Source organism: Hypomesus nipponensis, chromosome 9, assembly GCF_054491055.1.
Source record: "Hypomesus nipponensis isolate SF chromosome 9, ASM5449105v1, whole genome shotgun sequence".
Classification (NCBI taxonomy): domain Eukaryota; kingdom Metazoa; phylum Chordata; class Actinopteri; order Osmeriformes; family Osmeridae; genus Hypomesus; species Hypomesus nipponensis.
Window position 1 is genome coordinate 23,287,369 of NC_140369.1, and position 24,974 is coordinate 23,312,342.

Consider the following 24,974-nt stretch of genomic DNA (forward strand, 5'->3'; position numbering starts at 1 on the left):
AGCTCTCGACATCTTGTTGCATTCTTGCACACTCTTATTGATTTCATATCAATATTCTACTTCAAAGATCCTTCCAAGGTATGCACTTTAATTGTATTAAAATATTTGTAAAGGGTCGATTCTACTCTTTGAAGAAGTTGATGATTTTATAAATGTGATTGGAAAGTGGTGAACACATCTCTGTTGAGCTGTTTTGCTTGATAAAGGTCAGCAGTATCCAAGTACCCTCCATATCCTCCTGGTTCTAATTCATTTCCTGTGGTATCCATGTTCCCTCAGAGTGATCATGGACTCCATGTCCAACCACACTCTCCTCTGGGTGCAGTCCTACCTTGATGAGCAGGTAGGCCCAACACTCACCACACCATACAACTGGCCTGCACCTACAGTAGCCAATCAAATGAGGTGTGTGTCCTAGCTCAGAGGTTTCACTGCTAATAATTGCTCTGTCTCCAGCGACAGCTCATCAGGGAGTTCCTGAGTCTTCAGGAGCAGGGGGGGATCCCCTCTGACATCAGTATCCACCTCATGAGGGGATGGATCCTGTCCAATGCCAGGACAGCCTTCCTGAACAGGTGGGTAGTCACACTGATCACCTTCACCACTTTGAAGAATGATTGACAATGACACTCACAAACAAACTCTCTCACACACACACACACACACACACTGAAACACAGTCCCTCATACTCTCTCTCTTTCATACATCTTAACGTGCTGATAATAAATTCATTGTGTTGTTCAGATTTCAGGAAATGGTGGAAGGGAACCCTCTCCACTTCATGGAGTTGGTGAGGCACATATTACCTTTCACTAGCTAACCAACTAACTAACTAACTAACTACAGATATGAGGAGACATTCAAAATATTCATTTTTGCTTTGAAAATGAGCAATTCATGAGCAGTCTAAGCTGTATCGCTCATGCTCAAGTCAGCCTGCTCTTGTCCACACAGATGTGGAAGGTGAAGGCCTACCACAGGCTCAGAGAGCTTGAGCAGGGAGTTCTACGAGAGCTTCATATGCAGGCAAGCGAGTCCTCTCCATTCTCCAGCCAGGTAGAGTCACATGCTTTAATCTCTGATACACTCTACTGCCATCACAGTGGTCTGTGGGCTTGTTTAGGTCTCGGTATGTAAGCTGATGCTTCACGTTTCTCCAGCTGCCAGCCTGCACCACTCTGATGAGTGGTGACGCAGGGCACCTCACCCACACCACCCTCCAGAGGGCCCTTTCTGACATGGGCTCCAGGGTGAGGAGAGCTGAGACCCAGACCAGGAGGATGCCCAGGCAGGTTGTGGTGCACAGCCAGACCATCAAGCACATCATCTCCCAGGTGCTTCTCCAGGTCAACCACCAGGCCTTCCAGCAAGGGCTCTGTCCGCAGACGAGTTCTCTCGTCCTCGACACCCAGGAACGCCTCTGGTGCTTCCCCTGGGTCCAGGTGACCGAGGAGAAGCAGATGGCCAACACTCTCCTGCAGTCCTCCGCTGCCCACCAGGTGGCCAAGGCGGTTGTGGAGAGGCTGGAGCAGGTGTTAGCCCCCAGGCCTGTGCTGGCAAGAGCTCTGGCTAGCGGCTCCAACATCTTGTCTCGCTACCTGGTTCATCTGGTGGCTCTGAGCATCGCCCAGCTGGTCCCCGATCAGCTGTCGGCCAACCAGGAGGAGAGACTGATCAGCCAGAGAGCGGCTGCCTCCCATCCTCTCCCTCCCAAGTTCCTCATCAGCAGAAAGCTGGTGGAGGACTTCCTGGTCAGCTTCCTCCTGAAGCTCCACCCTCTGAATGGCCGTGGTGTGAAGCAGCTGAGCCAGCAGGAACTGCTCGCCACGACCATCAGGATGACTGCTGTCACCCTGGCAACCCTGGAGAGAGTCCCCGGTGTCTCCGTGGACCAGAAGCTTCCTGCCCCCCTCTGCAACATGAGGCGCACCGTGCTTCAACTGCAGAGCGACATGGTGGAGAAGTTTGGCACCGTCATCAAGGTCAAGAAACTGGTAGGTTTGAAAGACCCTGCCGTTCTGACCGCCGTCCCTCAGTGTGTCATGGAGGGAGTGCTGAGGCTGTACCAGTCCCTTGATGAGGCCGGCCCTGCTGGTGTCCCCGTCCCCTGTGGAGAGACAGCCAAGGCTGTGGAGGAAGCCATGAAGGACAAGCTCTTCTCTCAGCATCTTCCCGAGGCACTGAAGAAGACCCTGTTCCAGCAGTACGGAACATGGATTCGTCACACGGCGACGTTCCAGCAGGCCTTTCCCAAGATGACCGACCAGGATGTCCTGGACTACCGGTGCAAGGTACTGAAGCCACGCCTCTCCAACAGAGATGTGGTGTGGGTGGAGCACAGGTACCTTGTTTGTGCTGAGAAGGAGGAGGAGGAGGAGGAGGAGAGGAAGGTGCGTCCAGCCAGCACTCTGATGGAGAACCACCTAGCCCTGGACTGCAGCCTTGCTGCCTTTCATAGGCAGTTCCCCCGGGCTGACTTCTTTGAAGATGTCACACCCGACCAGGGTGACGTCTCCAAGGTTGACCTAGGTGTGGAGAAGCCTTCAGCGAAGGTAAGATAAGATCAACTTTTTTAGCTTTTGCTATTGAGAATATGGTCTATTCATGTAGATAAACCTCTTATTCTATTGTTTCAGTGTATACATCCGATTGTCTTAGACGTTGTATCGATACCTAAGCAGGTTCGAGACCAGAAGTTGGCCATCAGAACGGCCCGTCGCTTTGGGCCCCTCGTACCTCCAGGCCAACCATGGGCAGGGGATTGTCCTGAGGTTCTGCCAACCACACCAGAGAACCAATGGCTGAAGACCACACCCCTGGACCACAAAGAGAAGCCTATCATAGCCCTTGGCCAGAAGGCCGAGCCTCTGGTCCAGGTGTCAATAATCAAAAAGGTTTGAACTGGTCTTTTGAACTCTGTACTAGATGTCTTTTAATAAACTGCAAGTGTACAAGGAGGCAAAATAAGGTAAACATAACTTAAAGATTCCTTCCCCTTGCAGGTACTGACTGGTGTGTTTGAGTACCACTGTTGGCCCTGGCCCACAGCCCAACGCAAGGAGCAGCAGGACTTTCATGAAGCACTGGTGGAGCACACTCACCTCCTGGTGCAGAGGGAGGCAGAGAGGTACAGACGCAACCGTGTCTTCTTAAACACCCTGCGGCGTTTCACCCACCCAGAAGAGGAGACCACATTTTGCCGGGCAATAGCCTGGTCCATGAGAGAGGAAGCCTCCAGCTTCTTACCCACCATGAAGCTGAACAGAGCCAACCTGCTAAAGATTCCACAGCTAGCTGTAATCTTCTGCAGCATGGTCGCTGGCAAGCTGATGGCCAACTTGAAGCCCTCTGTCCACTTCGCTAGCGGCACCAAGAAGGGAGACGACACTCCCTACTGCATCAACCTCCCTGTCAAGAGAGAGGCCGACTCAGACAGGCCCCAAACCAGGCTGGAGATGCATGTGGAGAAGCACAGGAGAGACACCCTGGAGGAACTCCGCACCCCTGTGGTAAAGGTAAGCTGACTGAGCAACACACACACACACACACACACACACAGAAACACACACACTCTCACACTCTCAGACACATAGACATGCATCCATACACACCTTGGGCTCGTTGTGTCTCTGGACAGGACCGTGAGTACTGGGGGAAGCGCCTCCACGACCTCTACACCGAGAACGGGGCCCTGCCCACGGAGCTCCAGGAGCTGGGGAAGACGTTCGGCTACTCTCCCAAAGACCCCCGAAGGAAGAGGAAGAGCTGCACGGCCTGGCTTTGCTGCACAGCCTGGCTATGCTGCTTGTTCAGGCGGAAGTAAAGGACATGATCTCCTATATCGGAGAAGAGTATCTACGCTTGTCGTGGATCATTCTAAACACCATTGACATACACTAAAGATGCCTTTACTATGGCACAACATATGCAGTTGTTGTAGTGAATATAATATTATGTGAATCTTCTACTTCCTTTACGTCCTTTACATCTGAAAATCCCTTTCCCAATGAAGGAGATTGTCTCCTGTTGGAGGAAACTGTGTACAATTGTTGTAGATATGATAGAATCTTCAATGCACAATTGTTTTTCAATCTCTCTTTTCATATTCTATTTGATTCAATGAAATATTTGAATGTATTAGTGTAGCGTGACATATTGGGTTTCTTCATGTGTAAATGGTGGAACATATTTATCTACAATTCACCCATACCAGTGAAATAATATACACTGACCTATAGTGTGCTAGTATAGTGAGGCTACGCTGGGCTCTAGTATAATACAGAACGCTGACCTATAGTTTGCTAGTACAATAGGGCTAAGGTGGGAGGTCTATTATTATAGCTTAACAGAGTTGCTCCCCGCAGAGGTCAGACATGTAGTAAATTCCTCCCCTTGACCTGGAAAACAGGTTGTGAATCTTCCACTGAATCTGTATTTTCACAATTCAAAGATGAAAAATGTGTCTTCGCATAACGGTTGGTCTTCAAAGTAAAACAACATTTATTCATGGAGAAGGTCTAGGCAACAAAAGACCGAAGCAACCTCATCATGTAGGATACGAAGAGGAAACAGATTGTGATTTGTAATTATGTCAAACTGAATTTTACAGAAACACAAAGTAGAGTTATAAAATGATGATGGTGTCCAACTTGTTATGGCTTTGTGGAGTCCAGGGTGTACATCGTAGCAGGACGCTGGAGAGCTGGATATAGAGACTCCATACAATATCACAGGTTCACGTGACAATAGAGGCATTTGTAGACCCCCATGTTTTTTACCATTTCACATAGGGACCCGAAAGAAAAGTTGACCCTCCCACTCAAACCCCGGCTATATGTGGCAAAACATACTTGTTGTAAATATGAGAACATGTAATTGACGTGTAGTCAATTCAAGAATCCTAAAAATGAAGTCAAATTGAACCTAAGCACCTAAAAGCACAATAACACTCCTATTGCACTTATTCACTTATTGATCGTCTCATTATCATCTGTCGTGAAAAGTAAATGCCATCGGATTTCTCTGGCCACACACATACATATTTGTCACCATTCTGGATGATACAATTGATTTTTATTGAGCCAACTCACAGCACTGATTTGAGATGACAACTCCTGAATGAAAAAATGAATGAATGAATGAATGCCTTTCATTGTCATTGCACATAACAACGAAATTCGTACAACGTACATGGTACTGTTAAGTTTTTTTCCTTTCGCGCAACTAATACAAAATAATATGCCTACCTCCATGTTTCAAAAGACGTCCTCTGCCATTCTTGTTTCGCCTCTTGAACTCTGGGGCCAAGTCAAGTGACGACTGTTACGCAAACATACGTAGGCCGACTGTAAAGGGAGGTTTGATCTGTTGTTTTTTTCTCCCCCCGATATGGATATATACTGTATATATATATATAAGTAACGCAAGACATTTTTGTATTAGTAACTGTTACAACCGTTACATTACTGCGTTACAGACAAATGTAATCTGATTACAGTAAAGAGTTACTTTGTAACGCATTACCCCCAACACTGGTCAGGAGCACATCCTCTCCCTCAACACCAGTAAGACCAAAGAGCTTGCCGTGGACTTCAGGAGAAAAGACAGAGAACACGGACACATCATCATCGATAGGGCATCGGTGGAGAGCGTCAACATCTTCAAGTTCCTTGCTGTCCACGTCCGTGAGGAACATGGGGGGTCAGATGGCTGAGCGGTTAGGGAATCGGGCTTTTAATCAGAAGGTTGCCGGTTCGATTCCCGGCCTTGCGAATTGACGTTGTGTCCTTGGGCAAGGCACCTACTTGCCTCGGGGGAATGTCCCTGTACTTACTGCTCTGGATAAGAGCGTCTGCTAAATGACAAAGTGTAAATGTCGGCCAGGCGGTGTGTGGAAAAAGTTTGGAGGATCATAAGAGACTCCAGCCACCCGAGCCATGGGCTTCTGTCACTGCAGAAATAGTATACCATCAGGTTGGCGGTATCGCAGCATCAGGACCCGCACCTGCCGATTACATGACACGTTCTTCCTCCAAGCAATCAAACTTCTGAACTGTTGAACGCTCATGATACATACCTATATACCTTATATCTGCGCCGTATTTATCAGCCTCAGGCTGAGTTCACATTCTATACTGCTCTCATAACATAGTGGCAAATGACTATACAGACAGCTACATGTCACCACGCCACTTTTGTTTATCTCCTGTATATTGTATATTGTGTTGTGTCACAGATGTGTAACTTGTGTTAAGTGTAAATGATGATCTCGGGTAATCGTTATACTGCTATGTTGCCTGGAACTGCGGTATATGGTGGAGTTACAATAAAAGGATTTGATTTGGATGAAGATGGTCATCATTCTCACATGAAGTCATAGTTAAGGCATGCTCTTCATTAGTTTGTGATTAGCATGCATCATTAGTTTATGTATGTGAGCATAAATGCAAGTTTTAAGGTATGTAATGTTACTGTAAAGTGTTGCCCGAAAAGGAGCATTTTGTAACCACAACTTATTTCTTAGCAACCTATTGTGATGTCATACTGCAGAATTAGAACACAGTCAGGAAAATCTGGTCAAATGAGTCAATCGTGTCAGTCACCTGCGATACACACCAGCGATATACTTCTGCATATTTACTACTGTTTGTATAGCTCTCGACATCTTGTTGCATTCTTGCACACTCTTATTGATTTCATATCAATATTCTACTTCAAAGATCCTTCCAAGGTATGCACTTTAATTGTATTAAAATATTTGTAAAGGGTCGATTCTACTCTTTGAAGAAGTTGATGATTTTATAAATGTGATTGGAAAGTGGTGAACACATCTCTGTTGAGCTGTTTTGCTTGATAAAGGTCAGCAGTATCCAAGTACCCTCCATATCCTCCTGGTTCTAATTCATTTCCTGTGGTATCCATGTTCCCTCAGAGTGATCATGGACTCCATGTCCAACCACACTCTCCTCTGGGTGCAGTCCTACCTTGATGAGCAGGTAGGCCCAACACTCACCACACCATACAACTGGCCTGCACCTACAGTAGCCAATCAAATGAGGTGTGTGTCCTAGCTCAGAGGTTTCACTGCTAATAATTGCTCTGTCTCCAGCGACAGCTCATCAGGGAGTTCCTGAGTCTTCAGGAGCAGGGGGGGATCCCCTCTGACATCAGTATCCACCTCATGAGGGGATGGATCCTGTCCAATGCCAGGACAGCCTTCCTGAACAGGTGGGTAGTCACACTGATCACCTTCACCACTTTGAAGAATTATTGACAATGACACTCACAAACAAACTCTCTCACACACACACACACACACACACACACACACTGAAACACAGTCCCTCATACTCTCTCTCTCTCTTTCATACATCTTAACGTGCTGATAATAAATTCATTGTGTTGTTCAGATTTCAGGAAATGGTGGAAGGGAACCCTCTCCACTTCATGGAGTTGGTGAGGCACATATTACCTTTCACTAGCTAACCAACTAACTAACTAACTAACTACAGATATGAGGAGACATTCAAAATATTCATTTTTGCTTTGAAAATGAGCAATTCATGAGCAGTCTAAGCTGTATCGCTCATGCTCAAGTCAGCCTGCTCTTGTCCACACAGATGTGGAAGGTGAAGGCCTACCACAGGCTCAGAGAGCTTGAGCAGGGAGTTCTACGAGAGCTTCATATGCAGGCAAGCGAGTCCTCTCCATTCTCCAGCCAGGTAGAGTCACATGCTTTAATCTCTGATACACTCTACTGCCATCACAGTGGTCTGTGGGCTTGTTTAGGTCTCGGTATGTAAGCTGATGCTTCACGTTTCTCCAGCTGCCAGCCTGCACCACTCTGATGAGTGGTGACGCAGGGCACCTCACCCACACCACCCTCCAGAGGGCCCTCTCTGACATGGGCTCCAGGGTGAGGAGAGCTGAGACCCAGACCAGGAGGATGCCCAGGCAGGTTGTGGTGCACAGCCAGACCATCAAGCACATCATCTCCCAGGTGCTTCTCCAGGTCAACCACCAGGCCTTCCAGCAAGGGCTCTGTCCGCAGACGAGTTCTCTCGTCCTCGACACCCAGGAACGCCTCTGGTGCTTCCCCTGGGTCCAGGTGACCGAGGAGAAGCAGATGGCCAACACTCTCCTGCAGTCCTCCGCTGCCCACCAGGTGGCCAAGGCGGTTGTGGAGAGGCTGGAGCAGGTGTTAGCCCCCAGGCCTGTGCTGGCAAGAGCTCTGGCTAGCGGCTCCAACATCTTGTCTCGCTACCTGGTTCATCTGGTGGCTCTGAGCATCGCCCAGCTGGTCCCCGATCAGCTGTCGGCCAACCAGGAGGAGAGACTGATCAGCCAGAGAGCGGCTGCCTCCCATCCTCTCCCTCCCAAGTTCCTCATCAGCAGAAAGCTGGTGGAGGACTTCCTGGTCAGCTTCCTCCTGAAGCTCCACCCTCTGAATGGCCGTGGTGTGAAGCAGCTGAGCCAGCAGGAACTGCTCGCCACGACCATCAGGATGACTGCTGTCACCCTGGCAACCCTGGAGAGAGTCCCCGGTGTCTCCGTGGACCAGAAGCTTCCTGCCCCCCTCTGCAACATGAGGCGCACCGTGCTTCAACTGCAGAGCGACATGGTGGAGAAGTTTGGCACCGTCATCAAGGTCAAGAAACTGGTAGGTTTGAAAGACCCTGCCGTTCTGACCGCCGTCCCTCAGTGTGTCATGGAGGGAGTGCTGAGGCTGTACCAGTCCCTTGATGAGGCCGGCCCTGCTGGTGTCCCCGTCCCCTGTGGAGAGACAGCCAAGGCTGTGGAGGAAGCCATGAAGGACAAGCTCTTCTCTCAGCATCTTCCCGAGGCACTGAAGAAGACCCTGTTCCAGCAGTACGGAACATGGATTCGTCACACGGCGACGTTCCAGCAGGCCTTTCCCAAGATGACCGACCAGGATGTCCTGGACTACCGGTGCAAGGTACTGAAGCCACGCCTCTCCAACAGAGATGTGGTGTGGGTGGAGCACAGGTACCTTGTTTGTGCTGAGAAGGAGGAGGAGGAGGAGGAGGAGGAGGAGGAGAGGAAGGTGCGTCCAGCCAGCACTCTGATGGAGAACCACCTAGCCCTGGACTGCAGCCTTGCTGCCTTTCATAGGCAGTTCCCCCGGGCTGACTTCTTTGAAGATGTCACACCCGACCAGGGTGACGTCTCCAAGGTTGACCTAGGTGTGGAGAAGCCTTCAGCGAAGGTAAGATAAGAACTTTTTTAGATTTTGCTATTGAGAATATGGTCTATTCATGTAGATAAACCTCTTATTCTATTGTTTCAGTGTATACATCCGATTGTCTTAGACGTTGTATCGATACCTCAGCAGGTTCGAGACCAGAAGTTGGCCATCAGAACGGCCCGTCGCTTTGGGCCCCTCGTACCTCCAGGCCAACCATGGGCAGGGGATTGTCCTGAGGTTCTGCCAACCACACCAGAGAACCAATGGCTGAAGACCACACCCCTGGACCACAAAGAGAAGCCTATCATAGCCCTTGGCCAGAAGGCCGAGCCTCTGGTCCAGGTGTCAATAATCAAAAAGGTTTGAACTGGTCTTTTGAACTCTGTACTAGATGTCTTTTAATAAACTGCAAGTGTACAAGTAGGCAAAATAAGGTAAACATAACTTAAAGATTCCTTCCCCTTGCAGGTACTGACTGGTGTGTTTGAGCACCACTGTTGGCCCTGGCCCACAGCCCAACGCAAGGAGCAGCAGGACTTTCATGAAGCACTGGTGGAGCACACTCACCTCCTGGTGCAGAGGGAGGCAGAGAGGTACAGACGCAACCGTGTCTTCTTAAACACCCTGCGGCGTTTCACCCACCCAGAAGAGGAGACCACATTTTGCCGGGCAATAGCCTGGTCCATGAGAGAGGAAGCCTCCAGCTTCTTACCCACCATGAAGCTGAACAGAGCCAACCTGCTAAAGATTCCACAGCTAGCTGTAATCTTCTGCAGCATGGTCGCTGGCAAGCTGATGGCCAACTTGAAGCCCTCTGTCCACTTCGCTAGCGGCACCAAGAAGGGAGACGACACTCCCTACTGCATCAACCTCCCTGTCAAGAGAGAGGCCGACTCAGACAGGCCCCAAACCAGGCTGGAGATGCATGTGGAGAAGCACAGGAGAGACACCCTGGAGGAACTCCGCACCCCTGTGGTAAAGGTAAGCTGACTGAGCAACACACACACACACACACACACACACACAGAAACACACACACTCTCACACTCTCAGACACATAGACATGCATCCATACACACCTTGGGCTCGTTGTGTCTCTGGACAGGACCGTGAGTACTGGGGGAAGCGCCTCCACGACCTCTACACCGAGAACGGGGCCCTGCCCACGGAGCTCCAGGAGCTGGGGAAGACGTTCGGCTACTCTCCCAAAGACCCCCGAAGGAAGAGGAAGAGCTGCACGGCCTGGCTTTGCTGCACAGCCTGGCTATGCCGCTTGTTCAGGCGGAAGTAAAGGACATGATCTCCTATATCGGAGAAGAGTATCTACGCTTGTCGTGGATCATTCTAAACACCATTGACATACACTAAAGATGCCTTTACTATGGCACAACATATGCAGTTGTTGTAGTGAATATAATATTATGTGAATCTTCTACTTCCTTTACGTCCTTTACATCTGAAAATCCCTTTCCCAATGAAGGAGATTGTCTCCTGTTGGAGGAAACTGTGTACAATTGTTGTAGATATGATAGAATCTTCAATGCACAATTGTTTTTCAATCTCTCTTTTCATATTCTATTTGATTCAATGAAATATTTGAATGTATTAGTGTAGCGTGACATATTGGGTTTCTTCATGTGTAAATGGTGGTACATATTTATCTACAATTCACCCATACCAGTGAAATAATATACACTGACCTATAGTGTGCTAGTATAGTGAGGCTACGCTGGGCTCTAGTATAATACAGAACGCTGACCTATAGTTTGCTAGTACAATAGGGCTAAGGTGGGAGGTCTATTATTATAGCTTAACAGAGTTGCTCCCCGCAGAGGTCAGACATGTAGTAAATTCCTCCCCTTGACCTGGAAAACAGGTTGTGAATCTTCCACTGAATCTGTATTTTCACAATTCAAAGATGAAAAATGTGTCTTCGCATAACGGTTGGTCTTCAAAGTAAAACAACATTTATTCATGGAGAAGGTCTAGGCAACAAAAGACCGAAGCAACCTCATCATGTAGGATACGAAGAGGAAACAGATTGTGATTTGTAATTATGTCAAACTGAATTTTACAGAAACACAAAGTAGAGTTATAAAATGATGATGGTGTCCAACTTGTTATGGCTTTGTGGAGTCCAGGGTGTACATCGCAGCAGGACGCTGGAGAGCTGGATATAGAGACTCCATACAATATCACAGGTTCACGTGACAATAGAGGCATTTGTGGACCCCCATGTTTTTTACCATTTCACATAGGGACCCGAAAGAAAAGTTGACCCTCCCACTCAAACCCCGGCTATATGTGGCAAAACATACTTGTTGTAAATATGAGAACATGTAATTGACGTGTAGTCAATTCAAGAATCCTAAAAATGAAGTCAAATTGAACCTAAGCACCTAAAAGCACAATAACACTCCTATTGCACTTATTCACTTATTGATCGTCTCATTATCATCTGTCGTGAAAAGTAAATGCCATCGGATTTCTCTGGCCACACACATACATATTTGTCACCATTCTGGATGATACAATTGATTTTTATTGAGCCAACTCACAGCACTGATTTGAGATGACAACTCCTGAATGAAAAAATGAATGAATGAATGAATGCCTTTCATTTTCATTGCACATAACAACGAAATTCGTACAATGTACATGGTACTGTTAAGTTTTTTTCCTTTCGCGCAACTAATACAAAATAATATGCCTACCTCCATGTTTCAAAAGACGTCCTCTGCCATTCTTGTTTCGCCTCTTGAACTCTGGGGCCAAGTCAAGTGACGACTGTTACGCAAACATACGTAGGCCGACTGTAAAGGGAGGTTTGATCTGTTGTTTTTTTCTCCCCCCGATATGGATATATACTGTATATATATATATATATATATATATATATATATATAAGTAACGCAAGACATTTTTGTATTAGTAACTGTTACAACCGTTACATTACTGCGTTACAGACAAATGTAATCTGATTACAGTAAAGAGTTACTTTGTAACGCATTACCCCCAACACTGGTCAGGAGCACATCCCTCTCCCTCAACACCAGTAAGACCAAAGAGCTTGCGGTGGACTTCAGGAGAAAAGACAGAGAACACGGACACATCACCATCGATAGGGCATCGGTGGAGAGCGTCAACATCTTCAAGTTCCTTGCTGTCCACGTCCATGAGGAACATGGGGGGTCAGATGGCTGAGCGGTTAGGGAATCGGGCTTTTAATCAGAAGGTTGCCGGTTCGATTCCCGGCCTTGCGAATTGACGTTGTGTCCTTGGGCAAGGCACCTACTTGCCTCGGGGGAATGTCCCTGTACTTACTGCTCTGGATAAGAGCGTCTGCTAAATGACAAAGTGTAAATGTCGGCCAGGCGGTGTGTGGAAAAAGTTTGGAGGATCATAAGAGACTCCAGCCACCCGAGCCATGGGCTTCTGTCACTGCAGAAATAGTATACCATCAGGTTGGCGGTATCGCAGCATCAGGACCCGCACCTGCCGATTACATGACACGTTCTTCCTCCAAGCAATCAAACTTCTGAACTGTTGAACGCTCATGATACATACCTATATACCGTATATCTGCGCCGTATTTATCAGCCTCAGGCTGAGTTCACATTCTATACTGCTCTCATAACATAGTGGCAAATGACTATACAGACAGCTACATGTCACCACGCCACTTTTGTTTATCTCCTGTATATTGTATATTGTGTTGTGTCACAGATGTGTAACTTGTGTTAAGTGTAAATGATGATCTCGGGTAATCGTTATACTGCTATGTTGCCTGGAACTGCGGTATATGGTGGAGTTACAATAAAAGGATTTGATTTGGATGAAGATGGTCATCATTCTCACATGAAGTCATAGTTAAGGTATGCTCTTCATTAGTTTGTGATTAGCATGCATCATTAGTTTATGTATGTGAGCATAAATGCAAGTTTTAAGGTATGTAATGTTACTGTAAAGTGTTGCCCGAAAAGGAGCATTTTGTAACCACAACTTATTTCTTAGCAACCTATTGTGATGTCATACTGCAGAATTAGAACACAGTCAGGAAAATCTGGTCAAATGAGTCAATCGTGTCAGTCACCTGCGATACACACCAGCGATATACTCCTGCATATTTACTACTGTTTGTATAGCTCTCGACATCTTGTTGCATTCTTGCACACTCTTATTGATTTCATATCAATATTCTACTTCAAAGATCCTTCCAAGGTATGCACTTTAATTGTATTAAAATATTTGTAAAGGGTCGATTCTACTCTTTGAAGAAGTTGATGATTTTATAAATGTGATTGGAAAGTGGTGAACACATCTCTGTTGAGCTGTTTTGCTTGATAAAGGTCAGCAGTATCCAAGTACCCTCCATATCCTCCTGGTTCTAATTCATTTCCTGTGGTATCCATGTTCCCTCAGAGTGATCATGGACTCCATGTCCAACCACACTCTCCTCTGGGTGCAGTCCTACCTTGATGAGCAGGTAGGCCCAACACTCACCACACCATACAACTGGCCTGCACCTACAGTAGCCAATCAAATGAGGTGTGTGTCCTAGCTCAGAGGTTTCACTGCTAATAATTGCTCTGTCTCCAGCGACAGCTCATCAGGGAGTTCCTGAGTCTTCAGGAGCAGGGGGGGATCCCCTCTGACATCAGTATCCACCTCATGAGGGGATGGATCCTGTCCAATGCCAGGACAGCCTTCCTGAACAGGTGGGTAGTCACACTGATCACCTTCACCACTTTGAAGAATTATTGACAATGACACTCACAAACAAACTCTCTCACACACACACACACACACACACACACACACACACACACACTGAAACACAGTCCCTCATACTCTCTCTCTCTCTTTCATACATCTTAACGTGCTGATAATAAATTCATTGTGTTGTTCAGATTTCAGGAAATGGTGGAAGGGAACCCTCTCCACTTCATGGAGTTGGTGAGGCACATATTACCTTTCACTAGCTAACCAACTAACTAACTAACTAACTACAGATATGAGGAGACATTCAAAATATTCATTTTTGCTTTGAAAATGAGCAATTCATGAGCAGTCTAAGCTGTATCGCTCATGCTCAAGTCAGCCTGCTCTTGTCCACACAGATGTGGAAGGTGAAGGCCTACCACAGGCTCAGAGAGCTTGAGCAGGGAGTTCTACGAGAGCTTCATATGCAGGCAAGCGAGTCCTCTCCATTCTCCAGCCAGGTAGAGTCACATGCTTTAATCTCTGATACACTCTACTGCCATCACAGTGGTCTGTGGGCTTGTTTAGGTCTCGGTATGTAAGCTGATGCTTCACGTTTCTCCAGCTGCCAGCCTGCACCACTCTGATGAGTGGTGACGCAGGGCACCTCACCCACACCACCCTCCAGAGGGCCCTCTCTGACATGGGCTCCAGGGTGAGGAGAGCTGAGACCCAGACCAGGAGGATGCCCAGGCAGGTTGTGGTGCACAGCCAGACCATCAAGCACATCATCTCCCAGGTGCTTCTCCAGGTCAACCACCAGGCCTTCCAGCAAGGGCTCTGTCCGCAGACGAGTTCTCTCGTCCTCGACACCCAGGAACGCCTCTGGTGCTTCCCCTGGGTCCAGGTGACCGAGGAGAAGCAGATGGCCAACACTCTCCTGCAGTCCTCCGCTGCCCACCAGGTGGCCAAGGCGGTTGTGGAGAGGCTGGAGCAGGTGTTAGCCCCCAGGCCTGTGCTGGCAAGAGCTCTGGCTAGCGGCTCCAACATCTTGTCTCGCTACCTGGTTCATCTGGTGGCTCTGAGCATCGCCCAGCTGGTCCCCGATCAGCTGTCGGCCAACCAGGAGGAGAGACTGATCAGCCAGAGAGCGGCTGCCTCCCATCCTCTCCCTCCCAAGTTCCTCATCAGCAGAAAGCTGGTGGAGGACTTCCTGGTCAGCTTCCTCCTGAAGCTCCACCCTCTGAATGGCCGTGGTGTGAAGCAGCTGAGCCAGCAGGAACTGCTCGCCACGACCATCAGGATGACTGCTGTCACCCTGGCAACCCTGGAGAGAGTCCCCGGTGTCTCCGTGGACCAGAAGCTTCCTGCCCCCCTCTGCAACATGAGGCGCACCGTGCTTCAACTGCAGAGCGACATGGTGGAGAAGTTTGGCACCGTCATCAAGGTCAAGAAACTGGTAGGTTTGAAAGACCCTGCCGTTCTGACCGCCGTCCCTCAGTGTGTCATGGAGGGAGTGCTGAGGCTGTACCAGTCCCTTGATGAGGCCGGCCCTGCTGGTGTCCCCGTCCCCTGTGGAGAGACAGCCAAGGCTGTGGAGGAAGCCATGAAGGACAAGCTCTTCTCTCAGCATCTTCCCGAGGCACTGAAGAAGACCCTGTTCCAGCAGTACGGAACATGGATTCGTCACACGGCGACGTTCCAGCAGGCCTTTCCCAAGATGACCGACCAGGATGTCCTGGACTACCGGTGCAAGGTACTGAAGCCACGCCTCTCCAACAGAGATGTGGTGTGGGTGGAGCACAGGTACCTTGTTTGTGCTGAGAAGGAGGAGGAGGAGGAGGAGGAGAGGAAGGTGCGTCCAGCCAGCACTCTGATGGAGAACCACCTAGCCCTGGACTGCAGCCTTGCTGCCTTTCATAGGCAGTTCCCCCGGGCTGACTTCTTTGAAGATGTCACACCCGACCAGGGTGACGTCTCCAAGGTTGACCTAGGTGTGGAGAAGCCTTCAGCGAAGGTAAGATAAGAACTTTTTTAGCTTTTGCTATTGAGAATATGGTCTATTCATGTAGATAAACCTCTTATTCTATTGTTTCAGTGTATACATCCGATTGTCTTAGACGTTGTATCGATACCTCAGCAGGTTCGAGACCAGAAGTTGGCCATCAGAACGGCCCGTCGCTTTGGGCCCCTCGTACCTCCAGGCCAACCATGGGCAGGGGATTGTCCTGAGGTTCTGCCAACCACACCAGAGAACCAATGGCTGAAGACCACACCCCTGGACCACAAAGAGAAGCCTATCATAGCCCTTGGCCAGAAGGCCGAGCCTCTGGTCCAGGTGTCAATAATCAAAAAGGTTTGAACTGGTCTTTTGAACTCTGTACTAGATGTCTTTTAATAAACTGCAAGTGTACAAGTAGGCAAAATAAGGTAAACATAACTTAAAGATTCCTTCCCCTTGCAGGTACTGACTGGTGTGTTTGAGCACCACTGTTGGCCCTGGCCCACAGCCCAACGCAAGGAGCAGCAGGACTTTCATGAAGCACTGGTGGAGCACACTCACCTCCTGGTGCAGAGGGAGGCAGAGAGGTACAGACGCAACCGTGTCTTCTTAAACACCCTGCGGCGTTTCACCCACCCAGAAGAGGAGACCACATTTTGCCGGGCAATAGCCTGGTCCATGAGAGAGGAAGCCTCCAGCTTCTTACCCACCATGAAGCTGAACAGAGCCAACCTGCTAAAGATTCCACAGCTAGCTGTAATCTTCTGCAGCATGGTCGCTGGCAAGCTGATGGCCAACTTGAAGCCCTCTGTCCACTTCGCTAGCGGCACCAAGAAGGGAGACGACACTCCCTACTGCATCAACCTCCCTGTCAAGAGAGAGGCCGACTCAGACAGGCCCCAAACCAGGCTGGAGATGCATGTGGAGAAGCACAGGAGAGACACCCTGGAGGAACTCCGCACCCCTGTGGTAAAGGTAAGCTGACTGAGCAACACACACACACACACACACACACACACACACAGAAACACACACACTCTCACACTCTCAGACACATAGACATGCATCCATACACACCTTGGGCTCGTTGTGTCTCTGGACAGGACCGTGAGTACTGGGGGAAGCGCCTCCACGACCTCTACACCGAGAACGGGGCCCTGCCCACGGAGCTCCAGGAGCTGGGGAAGACGTTCGGCTACTCTCCCAAAGACCCCCGAAGGAAGAGGAAGAGCTGCACGGCCTGGCTTTGCTGCACAGCCTGGCTATGCTGCTTGTTCAGGCGGAAGTAAAGGACATGATCTCCTATATCGGAGAAGAGTATCTACGCTTGTCGTGGATCATTCTAAACACCATTGACATACACTAAAGATGCCTTTACTATGGCACAACATATGCAGTTGTTGTAGTGAATATAATATTATGTGAATCTTCTACTTCCTTTACGTCCTTTACATCTGAAAATCCCTTTCCCAATGAAGGAGATTGTCTCCTGTTGGAGGAAACTGTGTACAATTGTTGTAGATATGATATAATCTTCAATGCACAATTGTTTTTCAATCTCTCTTTTCATATTCTATTTGATTCAATGAAATATTTGAATGTATTAGTGTAGCGTGACATATTGGGTTTCTTCATGTGTAAATGGTGGTACATATTTATCTACAATTCACCCATACCAGTGAAATAATATACACTGACCTATAGTGTGCTAGTATAGTGAGGCTACGCTGGGCTCTAGTATAATACAGAACGCTGACCTATAGTTTGCTAGTACAATAGGGCTAAGGTGGGAGGTCTATTATTATAGCTTAACAGAGTTGCTCCCCGCAGAGGTCAGACATGTAGTAAATTCCTCCCCTTGACCTGGAAAACAGGTTGTGAATCTTCCACTGAATCTGTATTTTCACAATTCAAAGATGAAAAATGTGTCTTCGCATAACGGTTGGTCTTCAAAGTAAAACAACATTTATTCATGGAGAAGGTCTAGGCAACAAAAGACCGAAGCAACCTCATCATGTAGGATACGAAGAGGAAACAGATTGTGATTTGTAATTATGTCAAACTGAATTTTACAGAAACACAAAGTAGAGTTATAAAATGATGATGGTGTCCAACTTGTTATGGCTTTGTGGAGTCCAGGGTGTACATCGCAGCAGGACGCTGGAGAGCTGGATATAGAGACTCCATACAATATCACAGGTTCACGTGACAATAGAGGCATTTGTGGACCCCCATGTTTTTTACCATTTCACATAGGGACCCGAAAGAAAAGTTGACCCTCCCACTCAAACCCCGGCTATATGTGGCAAAACATACTTGTTGTAAATATGAGAACATGTAATTGACGTGTAGTCAATTCAAGAATCCTAAAAATGAAGTCAAATTGAACCTAAGCACCTAAAAGCACAATAACACTCCTATTGCACTTATTCACTTATTGATCGTCTCATTATCATCTGTCGTGAAAAGTAAATGCCATCGGATTTCTCTGGCCACACACATACATATTTGTCACCATTCTGGATGATACAATTGATTTTTATTGAGCCAACTCACAGCACTGATTTGAGATGACAACTCCTGAATGAAAAAATGAATGAATGAATGAATGCCTTTCATTGTCATTGCACATAACAACGAAATTCGTACAATGTACATGGTACTGTTAAGTTTTTTTCCTTTCGCGCAACTAATACAAAATAATATGCCTACCTCCATGTTTCAAAAGACGTCCTCTGCCATTCTTGTTTCGCCTCTTGAACTCTGGGGCCAAGTCAAGTGACGACTGTTACGCAAACATACGTAGGCCGACTGTAAAGGGAGGTTTGATCTGTTGTTTTTTTCTCCCCCCGATATGGATATATACTGTATATATATATATATATATATATATATATATATATAAGTAACGCAAGACATTTTTGTATTAGTAACTGTTACAACCGTTACATTACTGCGTTACAGACAAATGTAATCTGATTACAGTAAAGAGTTACTTTGTAACGCATTACCCCCAACACTGGTCAGGAGCACATCCCTCTCCCTCAACACCAGTAAGACCAAAGAGCTTGCGGTGGACTTCAGGAGAAAAGACAGAGAACACGGACACATCACCATCGATAGGGCATCGGTGGAGAGCGTCAACATCTTCAAGTTCCTTGCTGTCCACGTCCATGAGGAACATGGGGGGTCAGATGGCTGAGCGGTTAGGGAATCGGGCTTTTAATCAGAAGGTTGCCGGTTCGATTCCCGGCCTTGCGAATTGACGTTGTGTCCTTGGGCAAGGCACCTACTTGCCTCGGGGGAATGTCCCTGTACTTACTGCTCTGGATAAGAGCGTCTGCTAAATGACAAAGTGTAAATGTCGGCCAGGCGGTGTGTGGAAAAAGTTTGGAGGATCATAAGAGACTCCAGCCACCCGAGCCATGGGCTTCTGTCACTGCAGAAATAGTATACCATCAGGTTGGCGGTATCGCAGCATCAGGACCCGCACCTGCCGATTACATGACACGTTCTTCCTCCAAGCAATCAAACTTCTGAACTGTTGAACGCTCATGATACATACCTATATACCGTATATCTGCGCCGTATTTATCAGCCTCAGGCTGAGTTCACATTCTATACTGCTCTCATAACATAGTGGCAAATGACTATACAGACAGCTACATGTCACCACGCCACTTTTGTTTATCTCCTGTATATTGTATATTGTGTTGTGTCACAGATGTGTAACTTGTGTTAAGTGTAAATGATGATCTCGGGTAATCGTTATACTGCTATGTTGCCTGGAACTGCGGTATATGGTGGAGTTACAATAAAAGGATTTGATTTGGATGAAGATGGTCATCATTCTCACATGAAGTCATAGTTAAGGTATGCTCTTCATTAGTTTGTGATTAGCATGCATCATTAGTTTATGTATGTGAGCATAAATGCAAGTTTTAAGGTATGTAATGTTACTGTAAAGTGTTGCCCGAAAAGGAGCATTTTGTAACCACAACTTATTTCTTAGCAACCTATTGTGATGTCATACTGCAGAATTAGAACACAGTCAGGAAAATCTGGTCAAATGAGTCAATCGTGTCAGTCACCTGCGATACACACCAGCGATATACTCCTGCATATTTACTACTGTTTGTATAGCTCTCGACATCTTGTTGCATTCTTGCACACTCTCATTGATTTCATATCAATATTCTACTTCAAAGATCCTTCCAAGGTATGCACTTTAATTGTATTAAAATATTTGTAGAGGGTCGATTCTACTCTTTGAAGAAGTTGATGATTTTATAAATGTGATTGGAAAGTGGTGAACACATCTCTGTTGAGCTGTTTTGCTTGATAAAGGTCAGCAGTATCCAAGTACCCTCCATATCCTCCTGGTTCTAATTCATTTCCTGTGGTATCCATGTTCCCTCAGAGTGATCATGGACTCCATGTCCAACCACACTCTCCTCTGGGTGCAGTCCTACCTTGATGAGCAGGTAGGCCCAACACTCACCACACCATACAACTGGCCTGCACCTACAGTAGCCAATCAAATGAGGTGTGTGTCCTAGCTCAGAGGTTTCACTGCTAATAATTGCTCTGTCTCCAGCGACAGCTCATCAGGGAGTTCCTGAGTCTTCAGGAGCAGGGGGGGATCCCCTCTGACATCAGTATCCACCTCATGAGGGGATGGATCCTGTCCAATGCCAGGACAGCCTTCCTGAACAGGTGGGTAGTCACACTGATCACCTTCACCACTTTGAAGAATTATTGACAATGACACTCACAAACAAACTCTCTCACACACACACACACACACACACACACACACACACACACACTGAAACACAGTCCCTCATACTCTCTCTCTCTCTTTCATACATCTTAACGTGCTGATAATAAATTCATTGTGTTGTTCAGATTTCAGGAAATGGTGGAAGGGAACCCTCTCCACTTCATGGAGTTGGTGAGGCACATATTACCTTTCACTAGCTAACCAACTAACTAACTAACTAACTACAGATATGAGGAGACATTCAAAATATTCATTTTTGCTTTGAAAATGAGCAATTCATGAGCAGTCTAAGCTGTATCGCTCATGCTCAAGTCAGCCTGCTCTTGTCCACACAGATGTGGAAGGTGAAGGCCTACCACAGGCTCAGAGAGCTTGAGCAGGGAGTTCTACGAGAGCTTCATATGCAGGCAAGCGAGTCCTCTCCATTCTCCAGCCAGGTAGAGTCACATGCTTTAATCTCTGATACACTCTACTGCCATCACAGTGGTCTGTGGGCTTGTTTAGGTCTCGGTATGTAAGCTGATGCTTCACGTTTCTCCAGCTGCCAGCCTGCACCACTCTGATGAGTGGTGACGCAGGGCACCTCACCCACACCACCCTCCAGAGGGCCCTCTCTGACATGGGCTCCAGGGTGAGGAGAGCTGAGACCCAGACCAGGAGGATGCCCAGGCAGGTTGTGGTGCACAGCCAGACCATCAAGCACATCATCTCCCAGGTGCTTCTCCAGGTCAACCACCAGGCCTTCCAGCAAGGGCTCTGTCCGCAGACGAGTTCTCTCGTCCTCGACACCCAGGAACGCCTCTGGTGCTTCCCCTGGGTCCAGGTGACCGAGGAGAAGCAGATGGCCAACACTCTCCTGCAGTCCTCCGCTGCCCACCAGGTGGCCAAGGCGGTTGTGGAGAGGCTGGAGCAGGTGTTAGCCCCCAGGCCTGTGCTGGCAAGAGCTCTGGCTAGCGGCTCCAACATCTTGTCTCGCTACCTGGTTCATCTGGTGGCTCTGAGCATCGCCCAGCTGGTCCCCGATCAGCTGTCGGCCAACCAGGAGGAGAGACTGATCAGCCAGAGAGCGGCTGCCTCCCATCCTCTCCCTCCCAAGTTCCTCATCAGCAGAAAGCTGGTGGAGGACTTCCTGGTCAGCTTCCTCCTGAAGCTCCACCCTCTGAATGGCCGTGGTGTGAAGCAGCTGAGCCAGCAGGAACTGCTCGCCACGACCATCAGGATGACTGCTGTCACCCTGGCAACCCTGGAGAGAGTCCCCGGTGTCTCCGTGGACCAGAAGCTTCCTGCCCCCCTCTGCAACATGAGGCGCACCGTGCTTCAACTGCAGAGCGACATGGTGGAGAAGTTTGGCACCGTCATCAAGGTCAAGAAACTGGTAGGTTTGAAAGACCCTGCCGTTCTGACCGCCGTCCCTCAGTGTGTCATGGAGGGAGTGCTGAGGCTGTACCAGTCCCTTGATGAGGCCGGCCCTGCTGGTGTCCCCGTCCCCTGTGGAGAGACAGCCAAGGCTGTGGAGGAAGCCATGAAGGACAAGCTCTTCTCTCAGCATCTTCCCGAGGCACTGAAGAAGACCCTGTTCCAGCAGTACGGAACATGGATTCGTCACACGGCGACGTTCCAGCAGGCCTTTCCCAAGATGACCGACCAGGATGTCCTGGACTACCGGTGCAAGGTACTGAAGCCACGCCTCTCCAACAGAGATGTGGTGTGGGTGGAGCACAGGTACCTTGTTTGTGCTGAGAAGGAGGAGGAGGAGGAGGAGGAGGAGGAGAGGAAGGTGCGTCCAGCCAGCACTCTGATGGAGAACCACCTAGCCCTGGACTGCAGCCTTGCTGCCTTTCATAGGCAGTTCCCCCGGGCTGACTTCTTTGAAGATGTCACACCCGACCAGGGTGACGTCTCCAAGGTTGACCTAGGTGTGGAGAAGCCTTCAGCGAAGGTAAGATAAGAACTTTTTTAGCTTTTGCTATTGAGAATATGGTCTATTCATATAGATAAACCTCTTATTCTATTGTTTCAGTGTATACATCCGATTGTCTTAGACGTTGTATCGATACCTCAGCAGGTTCGAGACCAGAAGTTGGCCATCAGAACGGCCCGTCGCTTTGGGCCCCTCGTACCTCCAGGCCAACCATGGGCAGGGGATTGTCCTGAGGTTCTGCCAACCACACCAGAGAACCAATGGCTGAAGACCACACCCCTGGACCACAAAGAGAAGCCTATCATAGCCCTTGGCCAGAAGGCCGAGCCTCTGGTCCAGGTGTCAATAATCAAAAAGGTTTGAACTGGTCTTTTGAACTCTGTACTAGATGTCTTTTAATAAACTGCAAGTGTACAAGTAGGCAAAATAAGGTAAACATAACTTAAAGATTCCTTCCCCTTGCAGGTACTGACTGGTGTGTTTGAGCACCACTGTTGGCCCTGGCCCACAGCCCAACGCAAGGAGCAGCAGGACTTTCATGAAGCACTGGTGGAGCACACTCACCTCCTGGTGCAGAGGGAGGCAGAGAGGTACAGACGCAACCGTGTCTTCTTAAACACCCTGCGGCGTTTCACCCACCCAGAAGAGGAGACCACATTTTGCCGGGCAATAGCCTGGTCCATGAGAGAGGAAGCCTCCAGCTTCTTACCCACCATGAAGCTGAACAGAGCCAACCTGCTAAAGATTCCACAGCTAGCTGTAATCTTCTGCAGCATGGTCGCTGGCAAGCTGATGGCCAACTTGAAGCCCTCTGTCCACTTCGCTAGCGGCACCAAGAAGGGAGACGACACTCCCTACTGCATCAACCTCCCTGTCAAGAGAGAGGCCGACTCAGACAGGCCCCAAACCAGGCTGGAGATGCATGTGGAGAAGCACAGGAGAGACACCCTGGAGGAACTCCGCACCCCTGTGGTAAAGGTAAGCTGACTGAGCAACACACACACACACACACACACACACACACACAGAAACACACACACTCTCACACTCTCAGACACATAGACATGCATCCATACACACCTTGGGCTCGTTGTGTCTCTGGACAGGACCGTGAGTACTGGGGGAAGCGCCTCCACGACCTCTACACCGAGAACGGGGCCCTGCCCACGGAGCTCCAGGAGCTGGGGAAGACGTTCGGCTACTCTCCCAAAGACCCCCGAAGGAAGAGGAAGAGCTGCACGGCCTGGCTTTGCTGCACAGCCTGGCTATGCTGCTTGTTCAGGCGGAAGTAAAGGACATGATCTCCTATATCGGAGAAGAGTATCTACGCTTGTCGTGGATCATTCTAAACACCATTGACATACACTAAAGATGCCTTTACTATGGCACAACATATGCAGTTGTTGTAGTGAATATAATATTATGTGAATCTTCTACTTCCTTTACGTCCTTTACATCTGAAAATCCCTTTCCCAATGAAGGAGATTGTCTCCTGTTGGAGGAAACTGTGTACAATTGTTGTAGATATGATAGAATCTTCAATGCACAATTGTTTTTCAATCTCTCTTTTCATATTCTATTTGATTCAATGAAATATTTGAATGTATTAGTGTAGCGTGACATATTGGGTTTCTTCATGTGTAAATGGTGGTACATATTTATCTACAATTCACCCATACCAGTGAAATAATATACACTGACCTATAGTGTGCTAGTATAGTGAGGCTACGCTGGGCTCTAGTATAATACAGAACGCTGACCTATAGTTTGCTAGTACAATAGGGCTAAGGTGGGAGGTCTATTATTATAGCTTAACAGAGTTGCTCCCCGCAGAGGTCAGACATGTAGTAAATTCCTCCCCTTGACCTGGAAAACAGGTTGTGAATCTTCCACTGAATCTGTATTTTCACAATTCAAAGATGAAAAATGTGTCTTCGCATAACGGTTGGTCTTCAAAGTAAAACAACATTTATTCATGGAGAAGGTCTAGGCAACAAAAGACCGAAGCAACCTCATCATGTAGGATACGAAGAGGAAACAGATTGTGATTTGTAATTATGTCAAACTGAATTTTACAGAAACACAAAGTAGAGTTATAAAATGATGATGGTGTCCAACTTGTTATGGCTTTGTGGAGTCCAGGGTGTACATCGCAGCAGGACGCTGGAGAGCTGGATATAGAGACTCCATACAATATCACAGGTTCACGTGACAATAGAGGCATTTGTGGACCCCCATGTTTTTTACCATTTCACATAGGGACCCGAAAGAAAAGTTGACCCTCCCACTCAAACCCCGGCTATATATGGCAAAACATACTTGTTGTAAATATGAGAACATGTAATTGATGTGTAGTCAATT

At 47.9% G+C, this 24,974-nt stretch overlaps 3 protein-coding genes across 3 annotated transcripts; all 3 read left to right on the plus strand.

The window, feature by feature from the left end:
- The first annotated feature begins 286 nt into the window (after positions 1-286).
- LOC146273542 (uncharacterized) lies at positions 287-4,092 on the plus strand. The gene is made up of 8 exons (XM_084706176.1): positions 287-343; positions 457-575; positions 746-791; positions 956-1,057; positions 1,162-2,553; positions 2,680-2,895; positions 3,004-3,516; positions 3,639-4,092. The coding sequence occupies exons 1-8, from the start codon at positions 287-289 to the stop codon at positions 3,822-3,824; spliced, it is 2,631 nt and encodes an 876-aa protein (XP_084562302.1). The 3' UTR covers positions 3,825-4,092.
- A 2,847-nt stretch (positions 4,093-6,939) lies between these two features.
- Positions 6,940-17,413, plus strand: LOC146273543 (uncharacterized). Its single transcript, XM_084706177.1, has 17 exons — positions 6,940-6,996; positions 7,110-7,228; positions 7,411-7,456; positions 7,621-7,722; positions 7,827-9,227; positions 9,351-9,566; positions 9,675-10,187; positions 10,312-10,493; positions 12,293-12,397; positions 13,629-13,692; positions 13,806-13,924; positions 14,117-14,162; positions 14,327-14,428; positions 14,533-15,924; positions 16,048-16,263; positions 16,372-16,884; positions 17,013-17,413. The coding sequence occupies exons 1-17, from the start codon at positions 6,940-6,942 to the stop codon at positions 17,196-17,198; spliced, it is 5,379 nt and encodes a 1,792-aa protein (XP_084562303.1). The 3' UTR covers positions 17,199-17,413.
- Positions 17,414-20,336: 2,923 nt separating this feature from the next.
- Positions 20,337-24,718, plus strand: LOC146273544 (uncharacterized). Its single transcript, XM_084706184.1, has 8 exons — positions 20,337-20,393; positions 20,507-20,625; positions 20,818-20,863; positions 21,028-21,129; positions 21,234-22,631; positions 22,755-22,970; positions 23,079-23,591; positions 23,720-24,718. Exons 1-8 carry the CDS (start codon positions 20,337-20,339, stop codon positions 23,903-23,905), a joined length of 2,637 nt encoding a protein of 878 aa, XP_084562310.1. The 3' UTR covers positions 23,906-24,718.
- Positions 24,719-24,974: the final 256 nt, after the last annotated feature.

Bases quoted from the DNA above. Each gene is read 5' to 3' on its own strand.
- LOC146273542 (XM_084706176.1), top strand. From the start codon at position 287: ATGGACTCCATGTCCAACCACACTCTCCTCTGGGTGCAGTCCTACCTT. The intron at 2,554-2,679 runs GTAAGATAAGAT...TCGATACCTAAG, and splicing joins TGGAGAAGCCTTCAGCGAAG to CAGGTTCGAGACCAGAAGTT. The intron at 2,896-3,003 runs GTTTGAACTGGT...TTCCCCTTGCAG, and splicing joins AGGTGTCAATAATCAAAAAG to GTACTGACTGGTGTGTTTGA.
- LOC146273543 (XM_084706177.1), top strand. From the start codon at position 6,940: ATGGACTCCATGTCCAACCACACTCTCCTCTGGGTGCAGTCCTACCTT. The intron at 7,229-7,410 runs GTGGGTAGTCAC...TGTGTTGTTCAG, and splicing joins AGGACAGCCTTCCTGAACAG to ATTTCAGGAAATGGTGGAAG. The intron at 16,264-16,371 runs GTTTGAACTGGT...TTCCCCTTGCAG, and splicing joins AGGTGTCAATAATCAAAAAG to GTACTGACTGGTGTGTTTGA.
- LOC146273544 (XM_084706184.1), top strand. From the start codon at position 20,337: ATGGACTCCATGTCCAACCACACTCTCCTCTGGGTGCAGTCCTACCTT. The intron at 21,130-21,233 runs GTAGAGTCACAT...ACGTTTCTCCAG, and splicing joins CCTCTCCATTCTCCAGCCAG to CTGCCAGCCTGCACCACTCT. The intron at 22,971-23,078 runs GTTTGAACTGGT...TTCCCCTTGCAG, and splicing joins AGGTGTCAATAATCAAAAAG to GTACTGACTGGTGTGTTTGA.